The following is a 25,175-nucleotide window of genomic DNA, read 5'->3' as shown; positions in this document are numbered from 1 at the left end:
TCATGGTAATAGCCACTTTTAATGAAATATGTTTAAAAGATGGCATTGATAAGAAGAGAAAATATATACAATATCACTAAAATTCAAATATTTCATATGGTGGGGTTTTCTGTTACAGTTTCATTCTTTCTAATTTCACTCTCAGATGGAATTTTTTTCCGGAAATTCTGAGAGTGATTTGCTGTCACTTTTCTGTCCAAACTACTTTATTCATAACCCAGTCACATCCAAACTCTCAATTGAAAACCAATGCTGATTTTTCCTTTCCCTTAATTTCTTAGGCAGAACTGGAGAGCCCATTCTCCTCAGTTCACAGTATATCCTCCTTAGTTTGTGCAAGGCCCCTCTTCATTTTATTTTCTCTCTTTCACCTTCCATCCCCGATTCCCACTTCCCTCCCTTTTCCAACACCCACTCTGCTGTATTTAATGTATGTCCTTCCCAATCCAACTTGTATCTGTTTACTTAAATAAATGTGCAATTATAAAAAATGTCTGTTTTTTAATTACATAAATAGCATGTGCTCTAAATCCTATTGAATTTTTTACTTTAATCTCCCAACATTATTATTTTTGTGCTGTTTCTCATTAAATTTTTATTCTGGAGTAATTTCAAATTTACAGGACAGTTCAAAAATAATACAAAACCCATACAGAGAACCCCAACATGCCCCCAATCAGATACCCAGATCCACCAACTTTTTTAACCATCCTATAGTTGTTATTGTTGTTTTTATTTTTTTCAACAAAACATTTTATTCTAGTAATGTATATACCTCCTAAAACTTTCCCTTTTAACTACATTCAAATATATAATGCAGTGGTATTAGTTATATCCACAATGTTGTGCTACCATCACCACCATCCATTACCAAAACTTTTCCATCACCCCAAACAGAAACTGTACCCATTAGGCATTAATTCCGAATTCCCTACTCCCAACCTGGTCCCTGGTAACCTATATTGTAGTTTTGGACTCTATGAATTTGCTTATACTAATTATTTTATATCAGTGAATCATACAATATTTGTCCTTTTGTGTCTGGCTTATTTCACTTAACTGGATGTCTTCAAGATTCATCCATGTTGTTGCATGTATCAGAACTTTGTTCCTTTTCAAGGCCAAGTACTATTCCATTGTATGTACACACCACATTTGTTTATCCATTCATTGATTTATGGACACTTGGGTGGCTCCTGTCTTTTGGCAATTGTGAATAATGCTGCTATGAACATCAGTGCACAAATATCTTTTCTCCAAAATTATGTCTTTGAGAGTTACCCATGGGCTACCTATAAGCCGAGTTTAATACTTCTGCTTACTACATATTATCCCATCAAAAGCACACACCAAGTATACCTACCCCTCCCTATACTTCAGAATGGACCATCAGGTTGCCTTCAAAAACACTTTCATAAACATCCTTGTAAATTTACTGTACTTACACTGTACACAATGCTGTTTAAAGAAACCGTCTTTAGAGACAGTTTCAGTTTCTATATCTTATGGACACTTTCTCTGAGATATATACCCAGGAGGGAGATTCCTGAGTCATAGGATCATGCATACATCATTTCAATTTAAATTGTCAGATTGCTCCCTAGAAAAGCTACAGCAGTTTCCCTTATGGAAACTGTAAACCTTTCCAGTAGTGCAAAGGCTTTGTTTCAGCTCATTCTTGGCAGCACTTGTTGTTGTCTGACTTGTTAGTTTTTGCCAATTCCACGGGCATAAAGAATAATCTTTGGTGCCCCATTGTGCTCTTCTCCAATGGTTAGTCAGATTGAACATCTAACTCTTTTTGTGATTAATAACCACTCAGGATCCCCTTTCTGTGAATTGCTTATACATATCTTTTGTACATTTTTTTCCATTTTTTTCTATCTTTTTCTTGCTTACTTGCATTAATTCCTTGTACATTCTGGATGTTAACATCTTCAAGGTTTTAGGTGTCGCGAATATCTTCTAGATGGTCACCAGTCTATAGTGCCCTTCATTAAACTCAAATCTTTCATTTCTGATTACTATCGAATCCATCACTTCATCTCTTGATGGCTTGAGTTCTGAGGCTTTATTTAAGAAGTGTTCTATCACCCACAGGAAGCAGATATTACCCTACATTTTCTTCTATTACCTTTAGAGGTTTCCTTTCACATTTCAAAATTTAATCCGTTTGAGCTTTTTAATGGGTCAAGGTAGATTCAACTTTATTTGCCCCATATACTGGTCCCACTTCTTCCAAAGTTTTTTCCAAATTGTCTATCCTTTTATTAAACATTTGTTTTGCCATGCCTATCGTATACTTATTTCTCGTAAGCACTTGGTTTTATTTTGGGACTTTTCATTCTTTCCATTGGTCTATTTGTCTGTTTTGCACCTAAACCTTATCATTTTAATTACTGTGTCATTGTCAAATGTCTCATTTTCTCATAGAACAGTTTCATCTTTTTGTTTAGTTTTATTTTGTTTTCTTTTTCTTTTTTTTTTTTTTTAAAGCTGCCTTGGTTACCTAAGAGTTCTTTTATTTCCATATAAAATTTAAACTCAGTTTATCAAAACTCCCAGTAATTCCTGCTGTGATCTTGATTGGAATTGCAATGAACTGTAAAATAATCTGGGGACAACTGACATTATAACAATGTTAAGTTGCCCCAATCATTTATTTAGATCCTTTCTTTTGTCCTTTAGTAGAGTTCATTTTTTTCTCAAAAACTGTCCTGTACAATCTTTATGAGGATGATACCAGATTCTTCTGTTGCTTTTGTAAATTTTATCTATTTTCTATTACATTTGCTAGTTCATTTGTTGCTAGAGTAGAGGAACTTAAATTTTAAAAATAATTTTATATCCAGAATCTCTACTGAAAGTTTTTTTTATTAGTCTGGAAGCTTGCTGATTGTGTTGAATTTTCTCATATCATATCATCACCTAGAAATGTGGAATTTTGTTTCTTTTCAAACCTAATTCCTCGTTTCTTTCTACATATTTAGGCAATAGTAAACTTTACTACGTTCTTTCCTAATCCTCCTTCCTGTATCTCTTCCTTCTTCCTGTAGGCATAAATATAGTGTACATAATATAGTGTAGTAGTTAAAAGCAAGATCTCTGAAGCCTGACTTCCACTTACCACTTGCATGGATATACCACTTACCAGCTGCATGACCTCTGTGTATTTCAGTTTCTTCACCTACAAAATGGGAGCTGATGATCCTTCTCTCATGGAGTTGTTGATGAATTAAAATATGTTAGTGCTTAAAACAGTGCCTGGCACACAGTATAAATGTTTGCTGCTCTTAGTCATAGGCCTTCTTAAGAGCTCTTTCTCTAAGAGCTCTATCATAGAAGGTCGTGGTATTATAAGCTTTTCTTGACCTTGCAACCTGGAAATATTTTTTATTTTGTCCTCATCTTTACACATTTGTTTAGATGTGGCTATGAGACTATGTTCAAAGAGAGGACCTCTAGTTTTGCCCCTGGAGCTAACCCCACCCTTTCATTTCTCCCGGGGAACCTCCTTGCCCCTCTGCAGCAGGCCCCACTGTTAGTGGAGGCAGGACAGCCACGTGCTGCCTTAACTGCCTGGCCCATGTTTGGAGGCGAGAGGGAAGGAACATGAGGGGCCAGACAGCCTGCCTGTACTCATTGCTACTGGCTGCAGCACTTTCCTGAAGTGCCTTCCCCTGGCAAAGCTGTTCTGCTCGGCAGGACCTCCAGGCAGTCAGTAATCTGCCCAGGACAAAGGTGGGAAGACATGAGAACATAGCTGAAAGCTCTTCTTCAATCCATCCTGGGCCAGTGGTCCCTGGACTACCACCCACTCTGGGACCCAGTCACCATCAGCCTTCCCTGTGGGTTCCTCATAGTTCTTAGGAAACACTAACAAGAATCCCAGACCCGTCCATCTCCCTCTGCTCCAGTGGCCTCTCTAGGGTTGTGTTTGAGGACAGGGAGCCGGCAACTGAAGGATTCAGTCTCTTGTCTGTAACCATACTTAATACCTATATATTCACATACACCCTGAATGTCCTAAACCTGAAGTTATAATCTCCATTTCGATGGCCACCTGTAAATTGTAGTCCACATTACTTTCCTCAAGACCTAGTCCAGTGCTATATGCACAGACAGCAGGAGAGAGAGGGTGGTTAACTTGAAATCAGAACACTTGAGTGTAATCCTCCCTCTCCCTCTTCCTCTGACTAGTCTCTAATCCCTCTGAATCTCACCTTCCTTATTCTTATTACAGGACTTACGAGGTTGTCACAAAAATTCAAAGAGGAGATGGTTGCATAGAATTTAGCATGTGGACACGATATCTGCTATTTGAATCCAAAGGCAAAAATTACTTAAATCAGCTGTAGCCAAGAGAAGAGCAATGGTAGCAAAGAACTGTGAACTCCAAAAGCCATCTCCAACAATTAAAAATTGTTACCAAACCTACTCCAGAGAAGGACATCAACGATAGCTTATAACTGTGCAATACCAAGTGTTTTCATCAGAGGTTTTTGAATCGTGGCTGAGAGGAGAGGCTCTCACCCCGTTGGAGACTGCAGCTGACCTTGGACTTCCTAAAGTAGACCACGAGATATTTGCTCTGGGAAGCTGGTCTTTTGCATGTTGGAAGAAGCTGCCGTGGGTGACGAGCTAGTCTTCCTCTGAAGAGAGACAACTTGAGCAGAACTCCCGATGATACCTAGAGTTATCTGTATTCACGTGTGTGCCGGTTTGGATGTATTATGTCCCCCCAAACTCCATTATCTTTGATGTAATCTTGTGTGGGCAAATGTTTCAGTGTTGATTAGATTGTAATTCTTTGAGTGTTTCCATGGAGGTGTGACCCACCCAACTGTGGTTGATGACTCTGATTGGATAATTTCCATGGAGGTGTTACCTTGCCCATTCAGGGTGGGTCTAAATTAAATCACTGGAGCCATATAAACGAGCTGACAAACAGAAGGAATTCAGTGCAGCTGAGAGTGACATTTTGAAGAGGAGCTACAGCCAAGAGGGACACCAAAGAATGCACAGAAGCTGAGAGAGTAGCTGCAGATGAGAGACAGTTTGAAGATGGCTGTTGAAAGCAGCCTCTTGCTCTGGATAAGCTAAGAGAGGACAAACACCCCAAGAGCAACTAAGAGTGACATTTTTGAGGAACTGCAGCCTAGAGAGAAATATCCTGGGAGAAAGCCATTTTGAAACCAGAACTTGGAGCAGGCACCAGCCACGTGCCTTCCCAGCTAACAGAGGTTTTCCGGACACCATTGGCCATCCTCCAGTGAAGGTACCTGATTGCTGATGTGTTACCTTGGACACTTTATGGCCTTAAGACTGTAACTGTGTAACCAAATAAATCCCCTTTTATAAAGCCAGTCTATTTCTGGTGTTTTGCATTCTGGCAACATTAGCAAACTAGAACAACATGCAAGTGCTGCACACGTTTAAAAGTATAGTTGAAACAAATAGGAGCCACTGTTAGTCTCAACATAGTTTTATCTTTCCATAAAGGACAAACTGGGAGGAAATACGGTGGATGTGTATTTATAAGAGGTGGGAGACCATAAGGAATGCTGTGGGGGTCTCTAGAAACCCCTCCCAGGATCCCAAAGCAGAAAGGTTAGAAGGAAGGCCAGCCATAGCAGGAAGAACGGGGGTGGAGTTGGAGAAATCCTTTTAAAAAGAGAACTTGAAGAACAAGTCATGCAGTTCCCACGTTGAAAGCCTCAAGGTCAATCCCAGGCACTTCCTCAGAGCAGCCCTCCTTGACCACTCTAGCAAAAATGCAACCTACCCCTGCCCCCAGTTCCTCTATCATATCATCCTGCCTGATAGTCCTCTGGGGACTTATCACTCACTATCTTATATTAACTTGCTTATTTATTTGTTTGCTTCCTTATTGTTAATCTCTTCCACTAGACTGGAAACACCATAGGAATAGGGACTTGGTCTGTCTTGCTAGGGTGGTGCCGGGCACGGAGGATTGTTCAGTAAATGTGATTTGAGTGAATGAAGGGAGCCCAGATGTATCAGAACTAGGGAAACAGCCATCTCTTGTTTCCTCACATCACATACGGGCATCAGCAGAGCAGACTTTTGTGGTGGCAAGCGGAGTTAGGAGATGCAAACACTATAAAGTGCTTTCATGGAGCAGGCTGCTCTGCCAAGTGCCACCTCAAGGAGCACTTTGAATTGATCTGCTTGGAACTCTCGCAATAGGAATGAACTCGTGTCTGCCCTGTCCTGACTTAACCCCCAGGTTCCAGTGAATCCACACATTCCTGAGCTTATCTTTCAGGTAATTAGCGCAGAGTAATTTGAGACATAGAGCATATGGCAATGGTCTTGAATGAATGAATAATGCAGCCAGGTACAGAGGTCTTAAAAAAAAATGTTGAAGGGTATTTCCTCCTCATTTTTTTTGGACTTCTCCAGCCTCAGTTCATTGCAGATGGTGGGTGAAGTTGGAAGAAAGGATTTATACAACGTAATAGTCGATTGTTTCTGTTGTGCCTTTGCCCCCACCCCTCTCATTTTATTTTTTGACAGAGAAAACAAAGAGCATAGAATTAAAAATGGGCAGACATTTTTTTTTTTTTTCCTTTAAAAGTGATAACACTAAAACCATAAGGCTAACCAGTAGGGGGTGTTAAAGATAAAATTACCACTCATAAGTCAATGGAAATGTAGTTAGAGGCAATTATTGTATGTTCTCTGTGCCCTTTGTAAGTGAATTGACCTTTAAAAATAAAATTGCTCTTGGTTTTTTAAAATCTCATTTTCTGTGCTTCTGAGACTGCTTCCAACTGTTGTCTGTGTATCTTTAATATCTCCAAATGTACCATTATAAATAATAGTAACCAAAATTTTTGTGGTTTATTATCTTTCCCTTATATTTTAAAATGTCCCTATTGTCTATTTAACCACGGAGATATGAATAAGCAAATCATGTTATTGCCATAAAATAGAATATTATGCAGCCATTAAAGAGTAAGTTTTTAGAGGATATTTTAAGATATGTGGAAATGTTCATGATATAATCTTATGCAAAAAAAAATAGGATACAAAACCACGCATAAAGAATGTTCTTCATTTGTGTTTTGTTATGCTTAAAATAATGATTGTGGGGTTACGAGTGTGATTATAGGTGCATTTTATTTTCTTCCTTATACTGTGTAACAATTTCTCTGTAATTTCTGAATTCTCTACATTCAGAGGATAAATGTATCATTCTTAAAATCAGAAAAATGTATTCAAATGCTCCGATATCTTCTCAATAGACTTTAATTTATCTTTAAGATATCTTTTTGAAGTAGGTAAGAGAATAGTCATTATTTTTATATTTTAAAGTGGAAATACTAAGACATCATGAAATCACGTAATGCCTCAAATCATGTAATGCATGGCAAAGAACTGGAATCTGAAAGAGAAACCAACCTTTCCGTTCTGGTTTACTAATGCTAGCATTATGCAAAAACACCAGAAATGGATTGGCCTTTATAAAAGGTGTTTATTTGATTATGAATTTAGAGTTCTACTGCCATGTAAGTGTCCAAACTAGGGCATCAACAAGAGGATACCTTTACTGAAGGATGGCAGAGGGCATCCGGAACACCTGTCAGCTGGGAAGGCATGTGGCTGGTGTCTGCTGTTCCTTTGCTCCCAGGCTGCATTTCAAAACAGCTTTCTCCAAAATATCTCTGGGTATCTCTTAGCTTCTCTGAGGCAAACTCTGGGCTTCATCTCTTAGCTTAGCTCTCCAAATGTCCTTCTATCCACAACTCCAACCATCTCTAAGTGTCAGCAAGCATCTGGGTCTGTGTCAGCTCTTAGCTTCTCAAATACTCTTAGTGAACTAATCAAGACCCACCCTGAATGGGTGGTGGGGCCACACTTCCATGGAAATAATCTAGAAAAAGTATCACCCACAGTTGGGTGAGTCACATCTCTCTGGAAATAATCAAAAGTTTCCACCCTAATCAACAATAAATCTGCTCCCAAAAGATTGCATTAAAGAACGTGGCTTTTTGAGGGACATAATATATCCAAACCGGCACACTTTCTGACTGGCAAGATTTGTCTCTGCCCCACTTAACGTTAACATGGAGAAGAATGCTCAGGGCCTGTCTCTTCTTGGCACCCCTTGAGAGCTGACACTCAGGGATCACCTTCTGGCACTGAACATACCCCAGTGAGGCCAGGGTGAGCCTGAGGCTCCCCCTTCCCTGGGAGAAGAATAATCCTGAAATGTATCCCTGGATTATCATAGTTTTCAAATAACTGGATCCATCTGGTTGAGATCCTTTCAGATACAAATGCTCTTGTTACATACTGGCAGCATAGGGCAACATTTAAGTTTTGAAATTGCTGGAAGCGTAACTTCAGAACCACTGTGCCACTCTCCTTGAGTGCTTCTTGAGAACAAGGATGGTGTCTGTTCTTTTCCAGAGACTCCTCACCAAATGCTCTATACAGAGATATCATGCTTGCTGTGGAATCTTTATAAATACTCAACTCACCAACCGTCAGCCTTAGAACATAGGGCACTATTTCAAATTCAGACTGGATGGATAGCATATACAATATGCAACATCTTATACTCATCAAATGTGAAATCTCTAAGTTTCTATTTGGAGAATAAATAAATCTTGTGATTCACTTTCAAAGTGGCTCTTTTAATGTTTTGAAGTACCAAATGACAGCTATTTCTTTGGATCACGGCTATCGATAAACAAACAAAAATGATCGCTTGGGCTCCGTGACAGCATTTTTTGCTTCAAGCTGTCCTGAGTGGGGTCTGGGCATTGGTATTTTAAAGAAATCTCCTTTGACAATTCTAATGCTCAGTCAGGGTTGAGAACTACTGGTTTAAACTGTGAATCTTTGCCTCTGTGACATATTTGGTATCTATGATTTATTTGATGCCAAATCTTTGGTCAAGAAAGCAACATCCAATTACAACACAGATCCTGTGGGAAAATAAGATCACTCTTAGGATTTTCCACGTGGTTTCAAGAAATGTATTGCTGTGAAGGGCAACTATTGTTGGATATTTCATATCTTTCCAATACCCCAATACCCCAATACCTTTACAGAGGCTGTAAGCAGGACCTAGGACAAGTCACAATATAGGTCTCCAAAAATCCAGCATTTTATTGTCACTGAGGTATGATTTAAGGTAAGAAGGGCAGTGAAAAAAAGAAAAATGAGGTTACCATAAGAATCACTGATGTTGAAGAGGGAAGCGTTTGCTGCTAGGCCAGCACCCCTCACCCCAGGGGTGCTGGGACTCAAGGTCTCCCTGTCCACCATCACTGTCCACCAGCTGGACCTAGAATCAGCACCTGCCTCCACCACCACCCTATTCTGAAGTGTGGGGATTTGATTTTCTGCACGTTAAGCATGGATCCAGATATGGGAAGACCGAGCCTAATCAGATCAGAGTTTTCGAAGGGCCGGGCAGAAAGGCTGTTTTAGGTAAAGGGAGAGTGGTGGATAGATGGATGCTGTGGCAGCAGAGAAATAGGAGTGAGAGAAAGAACAAAGAGAGTTAAAAGACTATTTGGCAAGAAGGAGGAGAGTAAAGGAGACAATAATGCCTCAGAGGCCTGGACAAATGCAGGCTGTAAAATGTTAGTGATTCCGGATCAATACTGAAAGAGCTCTATCAGACAGAAACTAGTCTTGAGGAGGAAATTACTGCTTCAGGACAGGATATTGTAGATGAAATAACCTTTTGGTACCTTTTCATGTTGAGGCAAGTGCCCCTTTATTGCATTAAGAAAAGAGATCCTGAGGCTAAAGGGGCATAAACTAACCTGCCAGGAGTTGGAACAGCCTACTTAACGTTGCTTTAGCCACTGTAATTTAGCTAGCTATAATTCTCCACTCTCTGTCTCTGATGTCTGTTCAAACCTTACCCCAGCTCCACTCCCCCAACCCACTGCCCTCCATATTTTGCACAGAGTTCTTCTGCCCCATCTGCTAGCTGAGGGAGGAAAATCTTCTATCTTGGTGACAAGATGACATGACTTGGAGCCAAGCAGCATTGTCAAGTAGGCTGATCTGATGTGCAGTGGTGACAATGGCCCAGGGGACTGTCAATGGAGAGAGATGAGGCTTCCCAGAATAAAGGCAGGGGGGGTCCCTCCTAAGCCTACAAACACTATAAGAGATTTTCAATTTAATTTTACTCTGACACCATTTCGAAAAATGTGTATTCTCTGAGATTCAAAGCTGTAGCCTGTCTCCCCGGCTACCCTACATCACTGTCCAGCAACTAGATGCAGAATTAGTACCCTGCCCTCCACCAGCACCCTATTCCAAAGTGTGGGGATCTGGTTTTCTATGTGTGTGCCTGTGTTCAGATACAGCTCTCCTGAGAAATGACTGAAGAGAGGTTGAGGGAGATTTTCAAGATGAACCTACACAGGCACCCAGAGCATCATGGAAAATTCTGTTTTAAAGAGCCAGACCTTTAAAATAAGTGCGGTGGACATCCCCTGTGTTTTTGTTTAGAAGCAAAACATCTCTGATCTTAGAGGTGATTCTTCTCTGGTGGTACCAGCTAATGAACAGCACTATGTGGTGGAAAGGGAAGGGGCTGGGGGTTATGATTCGACATTAAGCAGCGGCTCTTTGACCTTGGATTATAGGTTATTTCTGGTGTGGAATTCTCATTCCATAAACAGAGTTCTCTGTCAAACCCAAACTGCCTGTGAGCGAGATTCTATCCAACTCATTGCTCCCCTCCCAACTCAACTGAGCTAGACTCTTAACAGTACTCAGCTCCGTTGTACACATTTCAGATTCGTGGGGAACAGACTCAAAGAGAAGCACAAAGCCTTGCTCAAGACCTCTCAAGCTCAGAGCAGTTCTGCTCTTCTCCTATCTTGTCCTAGCTAACCCTCTTGACACCAGCTCTGTCTATGTGTGGAAATGGGAGATGCATTTGGCCCAGGCAGCACTTGCTGGCGAGTTGCATGTGAAGCACCTGGCTCTTGTTCTCTTGGTATCCAGTGGGGTCTGAGATCAGGGCACAGTACTCCAAACCCCACAAGCCGTGCAGCCTGCCTGGCAACCAGAGAAAGCAAGCAACTGAGAAGGGTAGGGCATGGCATCCAACCCAGAGAGAGGCCCCTGACTTTCCTCCCAGGCTGCCCATCCCCTCTCCACTACTTGAAGGGCTGGAAACAGCCTCTTGAATCCTCTAGAAGAGCAAGGTGATTTAAGTCGTACATATTTCTGTGACATGGATGTCCAAACAGGAAGCCAAAGGGAACTGGCTTTCCAGTTATTGTTTTTCTAAGGGAGTGTGTGACTGGGACTAGATGAACCCAGCCATTACTGATATAATTCTAAATGTTTGCAGCCTAAGGAATCTACCGTGTGTCGGGGTAACCTGATCCAAAACAGCTTTCACCATTTAGAAATTAAAGTTTATCCACTGCTCGTGGAATGTGAGCCTGTGTTTAGAAGTCAATGCAGGACCTTAGCTGACACTTCTATACCTGACAAGAGCTGCTGATGTGAACCAGGTGGCCTGCTTCAAGCAGAATTCAATTATCCAGATGGCAACTGTTTCTTAATTCAAAACTTTTAACAGTGCCCCCCCCACCTTTTTTTTCCCATTATGAAAAATGAGACGGGGAAGTGAATACAAGTTTGAGCACTTCTGCTTTAGGAGATTAGTGGCATGAGAGGGCAATGGGTCTCCAGCCACCGCCAGCTCCCTCCAGCTCCAGCCTGCACTTTACCTGCTCTGTGTGACTCGGCAGCTTACTCCCGGAACAGAAGTGAAGGTCGTGAGACTCAGGCTCCCCTTGGGTCTGTTCTCTGGAAGCCATAATAACACTCCCGCACTAACTAGTGACTGCATTGGCTTTGGCAGATGGTATCTTTCTCTTTGTTTGTTTGTTTCAGCAAAAAGGAAAAACAAGAAAAGGTTTTAAACTGCATATGGAGACAATGCTTTCTTTTTCTTGAGGAGGTAGTGCTGCATTAGCTCCTTGCAGGGCAGAACATGGATGGTGAGACATCTTATTCTGAAGGTGAAAATCTCTAGGGTAGGCTGGTGCTTATGTTTTAGTAGGCTTCTTTCCCTGGTCCTTTCCAGGGGTTTGGTAATAACCAGAGCAGCTCAGATAGGTGCAGTGTGGACTGAGCTCTATCTACCTGACACCTTGCACATGGCTGACTGTGTGTCATGTGTCAGAAGACAGGCCGTTTGATGGATAACGGAGATTGGTGGGGTAAGAGGAAAGTAGCATAAAGTAGTCTCTTTTCATGGATGCTTTGGTCCTTCCTTAGATTTGTCTCTCTCAAGCCGAGTAGAAATTTGAAATCATGAAAAGCTAATTGTGTACACTTTTTGAACAACTGCTTGGTGGCAGGAAATGTTCTAGTGTTTCAACTGTGTCCTGCCCATTGATCCTAAAAGAATCCCCTTGATATAGTTACTAATAAAATAAATCAAAAAGCTTCCTGTGAGTAAGGAAAATGCTACTGCTTGAAGGAGGTATTTGGTTGGGATGCTATTTGATCAATTGCTTTGGGACCACCACAATTGCCATCTTCACTATCACCTCTACAGCCACCACCTCTACCACCTCCTTCACCTCCTCCATCACCAAGTGCCAAATGTCACACTGACAGGCCTTGGCAGGAAAACAAAGAGCTAAGATTTGTTGGTACTGGGACATCTTTCATTTGAATAATCTGGACGGCTGAAGCTAAATTATTCATTAATTTAGCCTTTTCTCCTTTCTTTTTATCATCTTGTAGTCCCTATCTTTATGCATGAGATTAGGAGCCAGGTGGCTTAACATTTCTTTAGCCAGTGAATTTGCCTCAATAGCTGATCTCTAAGAGAAGTTAAAGCCAACAAATCCTTTGTCTATTTGGGGTTTGGTTTGGGGGGGGGGGGGGGGGAATTGAGGATAACAAGATAAAATGCCTGGGCCTTCCCAGAAAATTAAACAATTTTCTGGGGTCTGGGAGTTGTATGATAACAAACAAATTGTTAAAATTATGTCCAAATTCCAGTTTTTCATTTTATCTGGTAATCTGAAGCCTCTGATTGGGGGAAGTAGTGGATAATGGGGATTAAGGCAGGCTGCATGTGTGTGCACAAAGAAGGAGGAAAATAAAATTAGTATTCTATCTTAAAGATGCAGGGGAGCAGGATACTGAAATGCACAATAAAATCAGAGGAGCTTTAATAAATGCATGGGTGGCAAAGGCTTATCTCGGGGTTTTGGTGCTGCCAGAGAAACCTTTCCAAAGAACAAATCTGATCATACCACTTCCCTGCTGAAAACCCTGCAGTGTCTCTCTATGTCCTGCAGGATAGAGTCTAAACCCTTAGAATGGCTTCCAAGTCCTCCACAGTCTGGACCCTGCTCATCTATCCAGGTTAGCCTCCAGCTGCTTTCCTTCTCACACTCTATGCCCTAACCATTTTTAACTGATGACTAGTCCTCCAGTGCACTGAATTATGTCCTGAATATTTTGCCTCTGCTGCTCCTTCTGCTTGTATATTACCTTGCAGCCTGCATACACACACACACACACACACACACACACACACACACGCAGACACACTGCCCAATTGGACAAACTCCTCTCCATCTTAAGCTCCAGCCAGGGAAGCTGGCAGAGCTGACCGCTTCTTCTTTCGTGCCTCTGTGATGGCCTGCGTCGAAGCAACACCTCTTGGTGTATTATCACTGTCTCTTTGCCTGTCAGTCCTTTACACTGATGATAAGCTATTTGAGGGTAGAGAATATATCTCAGTCATCTTTCTATACCAGCACCAAGCACTGTGCTAGGCTCAGAGTAAATGGCCAATAACGACTATTCTGGTTTTTGCCTGGACTCTTACTTCTGTTAAATAGTGCCGAGTACCAGAAGTAGGGGCTGGAGAGGATTCTTTATGAGGGGGAAAGAAAGAGAGAAACTTTCTTAGGAGCTTATGTGCAAGAGTCCACATGTGGAGGTCACCAACCCACCATAATGGCTGCCTCCAGAGTAAAACATAAGCTGGTAAAAACGAATTACACTGGTTACTATTTTTGAACCTGACCTACTTTTGGGGTTCTTTCTACTACTGTTACAAAAACTTCCAGACTTTTGTAAATGAACCAAACCACTACTTGATGGTTTTGTATTCTATCCTCTTACAGCGATTCTTACCTCTACTAAGGAGAAACCTGCACAGTCCCTGAAACCCAGTTGTAGTACAGAGGCATCCACGAAAGAGTATCGTTCTGTGCAGGACAGAACTTTCGCAATAGTTTTTCCATGGAATATTTTAAGGCCAAGAATAGCGAATCTATCCACCCCAATGACGGCATTTATTTGCTTAGGGCTCAGGGCTGTATGTCCAGAGAGCAGGAAAGGTTAACTACAGTTATCGCCCGCCTCTCCTTTCTGCTTTGGGTTTGCCCATGCTGGGTCATAAGCCCACTTGAAGCCACGCCCCTGCTGTCTGGATGCTGCTGGAACTCTGCATTAGAACATCTTTTTTGGTCCAGATCCCTTCTTGGTTGCCATTTGACTTTTTTGCTTTTAATGTCCCAGGGGGTTTTGATTTGTGGAAAACAAATGGTGAGTTTTAAAATGAAGGATATTTTAACATTTAATAGTGTTTTGAGTTAGGGTTGGAGGGTAGGGGTGAGTAGGAGTGTTGGGAGAGGGTGCTAGAAGAGAAGACGGAATCCTGCCTTGTAATTTCAGAATCTCAAGTAAAACACACGGGAAACAACTAAACAATCCTTTATCTTTGCTTTGTTTACAAAGACTGATATTAATAAGAGCAAATTATTTAAGTGGCAGTTGTGGTAAAGGGATGATGGATAAAAGAATAATCTACTTGACTCGGTTTTGGTTAATAATAGCCTATACCAGGCACCAAGTAAAACACTGACTGTGCCGGTTTGAATGTATTGTGTCCCCCAGAAAAAGCCATATTCTTTGATGCAATCTTGTGGGGCAGACAGAATAGTGAGGATTAAGTTGGAATGTTTGAATTAGGTTGTTTGCATGGAGATGCGCCCCACCCAACTGTGGATGATAACTGATGGGATATTTCCATGGAGGCATGGCCCCACCCATTGAGGGTGGGACTTGATCAGTGGAGCCATATAAAACATGCTGACTCAAAGAGACTGGACAGAGTGCAGCTATGAGTGACATTTTGAAGAGGAGCAAGCTTGCTAGAGAGGAACGTCCTGGGAGAAAGCCATTTTGAAACCAGAACTTTGGAGCAGATGCCAGCCACATGCCTTCCCAGCTAACAGAGGTTTTCCGGACGCCATTGGCCATCCTCCAGTGAAGGTAGCCGATTACTGATGTGTTACCTTGGACACTTTGTGGCCTTAAGACTGTAACTGTATAGCCAAATAAACCCCCTTTTGATAAAAGCCAGTCCATCTCTGGTGTTTTGCATTCGGCAGCATTAGCAAACTAGAACACTGACTCTTCCAAATTTCCAGAGGCAAAACTTGGCGTCTTCAACAACCATTTAACAGGAGAAAATGGGTTTAGAAGAATATTTGGGATCTTTAAAAGAGAATTAAGAGATAAGTAGAAAATGGGGCTGAGGAGGTAAGTCATGAGAGGTCAGAATTTTTTAGCCCAGGAAAACAAAGACATGCTGTGATATGTGCTTTAGAGCTTCTTTATTCCCATGTAGCCTGATGGAGGATTAAAGGACTGGAAGGCAGAAGAACAAGGTTCTAGATTGCATTTGCCACCACATAAATCTCTTAACCAAACCTTAACCTCTATCTTAAAATATAGATAGATAGATATAATAGTGTCAATACAACCAATATTAAAGAGTTGTCATGAAGATAGAGGAAAACAATAGATGTGAAAGTGCCTTAGGACAAAGTAAATTTTAATCCCATCAACGGACAGATTTTTGATGGTCAGTGATGTGCCTAGACCTGTGCTTTTTAAGTAGGAGGTAATGTGTCTTCTGCTGCTCATGAGAAAAGAAAACAGATTTGCAATGGCAAGCTATGGCAAAGAGACTTCAGTCTTTCCTGATCACTAGCTCATTGATCTCCCAAATTCTTACTTCCTATGGAAAAGGCTAACTTGGTGTAGGCTCCAACTCATATTCTAGAGACCTTAATTGCAGTGGTGTGTTTATTCAATTCAGCAAGTACTTGCTCCAAGTGCTAGCATTCTTGGCTCAAAATACTGACTTGCATCATATTTTTCATACATGTGCTGACTCTCTTCACAATGATGGGGCCAACCTCCAGAGCTGTGATAAAATCCTCCTCGAAGCCTCCTGGCAGCCTTGGGGTCTGTAAATGCTGAGTCTCTGGGACAATCAATTTAATTCTGCCTCAAACGAGAAGCTTAAAAAGAGCTGATAGGATGAGGGGCAGATAGACTAGAAAGGCAGAACTTTCTCCATGCTCCCTTCTGGAAGCCCCATCATCCTCTGCACTGGTCTGGGAGTTAGAAAAGTTGTGTGAAAGTCCTGCCATCATCCAATGCCAATCACTCCCTGGTACTCAGTTTCTTCATGGTAAAATGAGGGTTCTATTCAGAAGCATTTTGCAAGAGGAGAAAAGCCTTTCCCAAGAAAAGGACTTTTTCCCTTTGGTCACTGTGTTCTAAGATGTCTTTCTTGTATCTGAGCCTTCTATACCTCAGTCCTAGCATGCCTTCTCTTTCTCTGAATTCCACAGGCATGTCCGAGGCTCCCTATCACAGACAGGCAGGAATTCTTTCCATCACTCTTTCCCATAGAAAGTGTGCAACTTCTGCTTCTTTCTCATTTTTCCCCCTTAACCTCTTAAAATTAGTCCTCTGCTCCTGGGGTTAATCTCCACCTCTGAAGACTATCCAGAAGTACCTAGACCATGGCACTTGGGTGTAGTGTTTAGAGAAAGACCCATCTTTAGGGGAGCAATAGAGAGGTGCTTTCTGGTATTCTGAAATGTTTTAGTTGAATGATGTTTCTTTCTATAGGACTAAAATGAAAAGAGCATTATCAAACATCCTAAAAATGGAATGGGATTCACCTCTAGAGGTGGGATCAGGTGATGGTGGGTGTTTAGTCTGCTTAGGCCACTTCTATTAGATAGTGATAACGCTACCTTACAACGATGCACACATGAGACTGATGAAGGGTGGGAGAAAGTAGGGAGGAAAGGCTCTAGCCAAGATCCTTTTGGTTATTAAAGAAGAGAAGTTATGTAAAAACCTTCTGTATTTGTGAGGACTGCAAGTTGAAAGTAATTGTTATTCTGCAGCCAAACCTTCCTTGGTGCTATCATCAGAGACCAGACTTTAGAAGTAGGAAGATGGTTCGTTTTGATATTTTGAGTCCAGGCTACCCCAATCACTAGCTGAGTGACCTGCTGAGAAGGTCTCTGAGCCTCAATTTCTCATTCTGTGCAGGGGTATTGGCCTACCCCACCTCAATGGTTGCTAACATGACCACAGACATAGGGGACTGGTGGTTTGATGGGTTGAGCCCTCTACCGTAGGTTTTACCCTTGGGAAAACAGTTGCTACAAAGGAGAGGCTAGGCCTCCCTATAATTGTGCCTAAGAGCCTCCTCCTGAATGCCTCTTTGTTGCTCAGATGTGGCCCTCTCTCTCTAGCTAAGCCAACTTGAAAGGTGAAAACACTGCCCTCCCCACTACGTGGGATCAGACACCCAGGGGAGTGAATCTCCCTGGCAACGTGGAATATGACTCCTGGGGAGGAATGTAGACCTGGCATCGTGGGACGGAGAACATCTTCTTGACCAAAAGGGGGATGTGAAAGGAAATGAAATAAGCTTCAGTGGCAGAGAGAGTCCAAAAGGAGCCGAGAGGTCACTCCGGTGGGCACTCTTATGCACAATTTAGACAACCCTTTTTAGGTTCTAAAGAATTGGGGTAGCTGGTGGTGGATACCTGAAACTATCAAACTACAACCCAGAACCCATGAATCTCGAAGACAATTGTATAAAAATGTAGCTTATGAGGAGTGACAATGGGATTGGGAAAACCATAAGGACCACACTCCACTTTGTCTAGTTTATGGATGGATGAGTAGAAAAATAGGGCAAGGAAACAAACAAACAAACAGACAAAGGTACCCAGTGTTCTTTTTTACTTCAATTGCTCTTTTTCACTTTAATTATTATTCTTATTATTTTTCTGTGTGTGCTAATGAAGGTGTCAGGGATTGATTTAGGTGATGAATGTACAACTATGTAATGGTACTGTGAACAATTGAAAGTACGATTTGTTTTGTATGACTGCGTGGTATGTGAATATATCTCAATAAAATGAAGATTAAAAAAAAAAAAAAAAAAAAAAAAAGAACCTGCCCTTAGCAGATACTCAGAAGAACAAATGCTGACTACACGATTGGCTTTCTGTTGGCTCTCACAAATGGTCCAGAATCCCATTTGCCTACTTTTTTCTCCCCTCCCATCCCCTCCCCTCTCCTCCAGCTCTCCCTCAAACCCCAAAGACTTTGAGAGGCATTGCTCTGCATCCCCAACCTCCCTCCAGAACCTATTTTGCATAATTCCTCCAATGTGTCCATACTCCTCACATATTCGCTCACGTTGACATATGCACCATTTTACTCCAAATAAGTTAACCCTGATGTGACGTCTCCATCTATTCCTGAAGGAACTACCTGCTCTTTTCATAGACTCTCTTCCAGTTCCAGTGGAAGGATCCTAACGACCTTCTAAGGACCTCCCTGATGCAATTATTCAGACTCTCTCCTCCCCAGAGATCAAGACACTGTAACAAGGTGCAAAGCACAGGAACAATCTTAGCAAAAAACACTTCTACATGATCTTCCAGAGGAAATTTTTAGGGAGAGGAAGGTCAGAAGGCAAGGGAAGTATAGGGGGAACTGAGGAAATGTTCCAGGAGAAAAAAGCAGTGCATATTCTAAGGGGACACTGCGCAGGGACTTGACACCTAACAGAATGGGGGGGGCGGTGCTCACGGTCGCTGTCAGGGTGAGGGGATGAGTGCCTTGCCAGGCGGGCATGAATTAGATTAAAACAGCAGAGTGGGTGGTAGGGTATTGAAAAAGAGAGCTGACTTTTAAATCAATAAGATTGTGGCTGTTTGTTCTAATTAGCTGAGAATGTGTTTAAGTTCCATTTAAAAAGTGATCATTTCTTCATTGGTACAGAGTTTCTGTCTGGGGTGATGAAAAGGTCTTGGTAATGGATGGTGGTGATTGCAGCACAACATTGTGAATGTAATTAACAGAACTAAAAGGTATAATTGAAAGTGGTTAAGAGGGGAAATTTTAGGTTGTATATACCAGAATAAAAATTTTTAAAACCCCGCAGAAATGTACAACACACACAAAAAAAATTTCTCATTTTGTAAAATGCAGCCAATGCCCTTTACCTTGCAAACTTGTGAGAATCCAAGGAAATTATACATGCAAAAGTGCTGTCTGGAGTCTAAGGCAAAATACAGATTTTAGTTACTAGTTTTTATGTTCTTAAGCCCTTTCCTCACCATGTAACACAGACAGAACTTGGGGATCCTCCTGGAAGGACCTTAAACCTTCAGCGCCAAATTAACAGCTCCAGAGACAAGGGGAAATGCCTTGATCTGCCAGAGTTATATTATTGGATGAATGAGTATTTTACATACCAAGGGAGAGAAAGATCAGTTGGCAGGAGAAATTTACATTGTTCAGACTTCTGCTTTCTACTTTTTTTGTTGCTGTCTTTGTTACACTTTTCCCATTCAGCCTAGAGCCCAAGGAATAATTAATCTTAAAGAAGCTAAGAGATCTTTAGCAAGCCAAAGCCTCCTGCAGGTTAGCAGTAACAAATTAGCAAATGAAGCATTTTCTGGCACCTTGGAGACAGAGCCCTGATAACTATCTGTAAACATCTATTGAATTAGCAGTGTTAGGAACTTGATTCTGGATTTGGGGGCTCCTACCCCAGCAGTCATGATTTTGAGTTCAGTTTATAATTCCTCTTTTCTCCAGGACCTGAACTGATTCACCCAAGCCTGTAGATCATTGGAGTAGATGCCAGCCCTTAACTACACGTTCTTGGGCAAAATGAAAGGACCAGTAATAAACAGTATCTTGGAAGAAAGAGTGAGAATTACCCTAATGATCTAACTGAAAAGAGTGGTTAGTTTTTTCTCCTTTCCTTCCTCGCTTCCTTCCTTCTTTCCTTCCTTCCTTCCTACCCTCCTTCCCTCCTTCCTTTCCTTCCCCATTTATTTTGTTTCACATCCTTATTTGTTCATGTTAAATTAATACTTGAAGTTGATATAGAACTAGTTTTAACTCGCTTAAGAAGTTAATATTTTCCTTAGGAATTTTCAGACACTTGGAGTGACTTTCTTTTGTGAATCCTGTGCTTTCCCATAATGTACCTGACTTTCTGAAAGCATGGTTAATAATAATAATAATATATATTTTTAAATGTTGGACAACTTCAGCCATTGCAGCCTCTGCTAAGAAACAGCCTAGCAGCCCAACCAGCCCGGGCTGGGGGTGGGGAGTTGGGGTGTTTCTGAGCCTCTCATCACATTCCAGGCCCTCAGAGCACCCAAGGCTGCGCTGGACCTGACAGGGATGTGTCAGATAGCAGGAGGGGGGATGGAGAGGTACCAGACAGGTACTCAAACATCTCCCCCTGGAGTCAGCCCCTCTTGCTTAAGATACGCTTTCTTTGAGGTTTTCAAATTTTCCTCCTCTAAAAAGCGAATCCGCAAACTGTACTTGCAGGTTTCATTCACACAGTAGCATGAATGAATTCATTAGACACCCTTTCGACTGTCATTTCGGTACCTTGAAGCAAGGAAGCTGGGGGGGGGGGGGGCAAAGGACCTCTGGCCAGGCCGGCGTATACTTATTCCTCCTGGGGCCGAGAGGCAGGTGGATAAAGGCAAGCCCAGGTCAGAGGAAGCATCCGAGAGGGCACCAGGAGGCTCGGGAGGCCATGTGCAGGTGGGCGTAGGGCCTGGACTCCAGAAGGAGGTGGAGTCTCTCACGCGGGCGCTGGCTGCAGTGCCCCCCGGCGCGTCCCTTAGGCCCAGAGGAGCTCCCGCACGCGCTGGAAAAGCCACTCGGCACGAGGTTTCTGTTCGAGTCCGCAGAGATTCGGGGAACCTAGATCCCAGAACGTAGTCGCACCCACTGCGGACCTTTTGTGCCCTACAAAGCAGGCCAGTCACGCAGAGAAGCAGAAGGACGGGCGTGGGAGCGCCATGGCAGCCGAGTGCCCGTGCTCAGCCAGCAGACGCTCCCCGCACGGGCGCGGCCGCGGCCTCCCGGGACGTGGGCACGCGTACCCCAGGCCCCGGCGCCCTCCTGCCTCCGAGCCCCGGCTGGCTGCAGCCAGCGCGCCCCCGGGCTGGGGGTGGGGTTTGGACGGGGGCGGAGCCGGGCTCGGGGCCGGTGTCGGGTTGCTCTGGTAACGGTGACGTACCGCGGCGTGGGCGGGGCCAGCACGCAGGTTGCATATTTTAGGAAGTGAGGAGGAGGCGCGGGCTCGAGCTGCGGCGGGGTCTGGGGCTCAGCGCAGCGGCGGGAGGAGGCGGACACGTGGCAGCAGCAGCGTTAGCAGCCCCGGCGGCAGCAGCGGCGGCGGCATCGGCCCGGGCCGCCGGCCGCCCTCCGCTCTCCCGCCCCGCGGCAGCCCTAGCGCCCTCCTCTCGGCTCCCCCGGCCCCGCTCGCTCGGCCGGGAGCTGCTCTTTTCTTTTCTCTGATTCTCAAGCTCGAGGACCCGGCGCCGGGCACAGATCACCGCCACAATGGGAAAAGGGGTAAGTGTCCGGCGAGCTTGAGGAGGGGGCGTGGGAAGTGAGGAGGGGGAGAGGGGGAAGTCGGGAGGGTGACGGCGGCCCGGGGGAGGCGGAAGAGGAGGAGGAGGAGGAAGCGGCGCGGCGCGGAATGGGTTGGCAGAGCCGTGAGGCTTAAAAGACCACGCACTTTGGAAATGGAGGGAGCGCAGTAATGGGGGTGGGGGGAAAAGGGAGCGCAGGGCAGTAGTGTGGACACCCTGAAAGGGGCTCGGTGACTCAGGAGAGGGACTGCGGGCCGCAGAAATCCAAGCGCGGAGCGGGCCGGGGTCCGGCCACTGGGACTCCTTGAGGCGCGCTCAGGAAGCCGTGGGGCGGGGAGGAAGAGGGCAAGCGGCAGATGGGTGGCCCCGGGAAGGAGCTGGTCGCCGGCAGCATCCCGGAGCTCGGATCCCCTCCCTCCGTCCGCCTTCACCTCCCTTCTCTTCTTCCTTTTTCCCTCCGCCCTCCGTGCCCGGAGGAAAGGCGCGCTCCTCCCCTTCCCCTGGGGCGCTCCGTCGGCCTCTCGGCGGGTCGGGTCCCCTCGCGGGCTGCGGTTCCCCCCGAGGGCCGGGCGCCGTCGCAGTCTCCCGAGGCGGGGACAGTTGCGGGGTCAGGGCTTCTTCTCCTGAAGGTGCTGGGGTTAGCCAACTCCCCGCAGAGGCGTCCGCCCTCCCCCAAAGGAAAAAAAAAAAAAAAACTGGCTTCCCCTTACTGCGGAGCCGGTCGAGCGGGCTGGTGCCAGAAAGGGTGTGTCTCCAGCGTCCTAAGATGGCCTTTAAGGTATAGTTTTGAGAGCTTTAACGGGCCACTTTCCATAAACACAGGATGTGCCCGGGGCAACTGGAATTGTCATCTGAAGCTCTTGACTGGAGGGGTGTTAGTGACTTGGAAGGATGAGCCTTGGAGGAGGACGGTTGGACCCACTGGGGCCTTGGATAAAATAAACCCGAAAAAAGGACTCGAGGCTACGGGCAGCTCCTTTGTACTTGGGTAGGAATCCTTCTGCCTGTTTCCAGGGCCGTCTCACCGAAGGGCGGTCTCCAAAGGAAATGAGGGGTCTCCAGGACAGGAGCGCTGTGGGAATACCATAACAACATCACTTTCCTATATTTCTATAGTGCGAAGCCGTGATTACTGGTAGCCACAGCAGAAGACTGGGTTCCGTGCCCAAAAGGAGACAATGTCTAGCTAAGAAAAACTTTACACAAAATAACCCTCGTATGTATCAATTCATGAAATAAAAATGACCAGATCTTGAGCGTACTGCTGGGACTGGATCCCTCTCCGTTATCTCCCGGGCTTAGCACAGTGTCCTGCACTTAGTAGGTCTTTGATTGTCCTTTAGGGCTCCTGGGTTTGGATTAGGGACGGGGGAGGGGCAGGGAGAGGGCCGCATTCTTTGGGGACTCTAAATGGATTTTGAAGGTGGTTGTTGAAAGGCTTGGACCCCGTAGGGAGAAGTGGGAATGCCCAACTTTTCTTGCCTTTTTAAAGGCACAAAATGTTGGGAGCCCGGCACAAGCCAAGTAGCATTAGGGCAAAGCCTCTCTATTCTCCTGATGGAAATTGGGTTAGCGGCCTATGCGTGGACCACACCATCAATCTGTAGGTCATTCTTGTAAACAAGCTCTTTCAAGCTCATTCTTTTATATCTTCTCCATCAACAAAAGCTTATTTTCTGAGGGAGGAGGCATTACTGGTCTGGGGGGTGGTGGGAAGGAGGTAGATGTGTACTGAAGGCCTAGGAAGGTGAACTGACTTGTTCAAGGTCAAACAGCCAGTTAGTGGGTTAGTGACAGACGAGAAGGCTCTGATAACTTAATGGTCTGTTGTCTTGCAAACCTGAATATACGTTAACTGCTTAACATTGCCTTATATGCAGAATTCTGAATATCCTTCTGATGGAACCAGGGTAGTTGTGCTTTTTAATCAGTGGGCCAGGGAGATGTTTAGGTAAGTTATGTCTCTATGTCTATATGTCTCTTTCATAACCACACACAGATACAGTAGTAGCAAAAATAGCAACACACTTGAATAGTTAGTGGAGGATGTTTTATGGATCTTCTTATTACCACAAAATGTTTAGTGGTAATAAGACAGTGTTTAGTGGCTGGTAAACACAAAATTGAATTACAAATGGTTAACACAGGATGATATGCTTGTCTACTGGGTTTTATTTAATATTTTTAGTAATCTGATATATTGAACGTTAAGTTCTGTGTGTGTGTATGTGTGGTATTGGTCATAATTCTTCTGGGATAAATTGCCCCTTTTGTCCCCAGTGACTTACTGTGATAGTCCAAATGTTCAGAAGACTATTTCATGCCGAAATGTTGGGATTTTTCCACATGGGGATTAAAATGTGGGTGGAGTGGTGACTAAAGCCCTGCTGATAATTGGTTAACCAGGAAGCCTGTGCTGGCAGCTAATTTTTAAGGTCATTGTAAATTTCTTCCCCTCCTTTTCCTACTGCAGTTGGGGTCTAGGTTTGGATGATATTTCAGGTGATTTTATAGCTCCTTTAAAATTAGTCTCCCGACTTCTGATAAGCAAATGAAAGAACAGCTCTTGCTGAATCATTCCTGGATGAAATAGGATTTTGTCCTTTTTTTTCTTTCTGGGTATTTTTGCCAATAACTTGACTTAAATCCTCAGGCTTATCACCCACAACTATTTAGCTCACCAAAGGTACACACCGTAACTATTTAGAAATACAAAAAACTTTCCTCAAGTTTAGAAAAAATGGGGGAGGGGAGGTGTCACCAGATCTCTCACTGTAGTTCTTCATTCAGTTTGAATATTAACTTAGTTACCTAGAAAATAAATCATAGCTTATGAATAGTGATTTAAAGAGGGGCTGGGAAAAAAAGTTCAGGTGAAGTTGCACAAGGACTACACATGTCAGCAGAAATCCTGGTTGTATGGTAACATTATCAGCTGCCCTCTTGGAGCTCAACTTGAAAGTGTGACTAAATATCTTCTGGCTGCTATAAAGTGAGTACTTTAGACTCCAAACATCGTAAGGCAGAGTCCTCACAGTGGAAAATTGCCCAGGCCTGGCTGAGAGCGATTGGAGCAGTTGAAGGAGAAACTAGCAACCAGCAGTGGGGAGCAGAAAATAGGGTTTGAGGTTGTATCACCCCCTTTGCCTGTTAATTGTTCAGCATGTTAGTGTAACAGTTCCCTGCATCTCAGGTTCTTTCTGTACCCTCTTCTGAGGGTGTGTCTCCTTTTGGTAACCTATTCTTTGTTAATTTGTAGTGTTCTTTGCCAGTAAGTTTGTAACACTACCAATGACTCACCTTTTGGTGGGAGGGTAGGAAAGAGGGAGGCTTGCATCATAAATCTGAGAAGACTGAGAGAGTGCTAAACCT

The 25,175-nt window shown here is 43.7% G+C and overlaps 1 protein-coding gene across 1 annotated transcript in view; it reads left to right on the top strand.

Annotated features, from left to right (window-relative positions):
- The first annotated feature begins 21,507 nt into the window (after positions 1 to 21,507).
- The window catches only part of ATP1A1 (ATPase Na+/K+ transporting subunit alpha 1), a 33,528-nt gene continuing 29,860 nt past the window's right edge, over positions 21,508 to 25,175 (top strand). The window contains exon 1 of the mRNA XM_037826283.1: positions 21,508 to 21,783. Within this exon, the coding sequence (XP_037682211.1) occupies positions 21,772 to 21,783 (12 nt within the window). The 5' untranslated portion in view covers positions 21,508 to 21,771. The remainder of the gene's footprint in view (positions 21,784 to 25,175) is intronic.

The sequence above is a fragment of the Choloepus didactylus genome, chromosome 2 (assembly GCF_015220235.1).
Source record: "Choloepus didactylus isolate mChoDid1 chromosome 2, mChoDid1.pri, whole genome shotgun sequence".
NCBI classification, from domain to species: Eukaryota; Metazoa; Chordata; class Mammalia; order Pilosa; family Megalonychidae; genus Choloepus; species Choloepus didactylus.
Note: the sequence above shows the minus strand (reverse complement) of the source record. Positions and strands in the feature narration are given on the sequence as shown.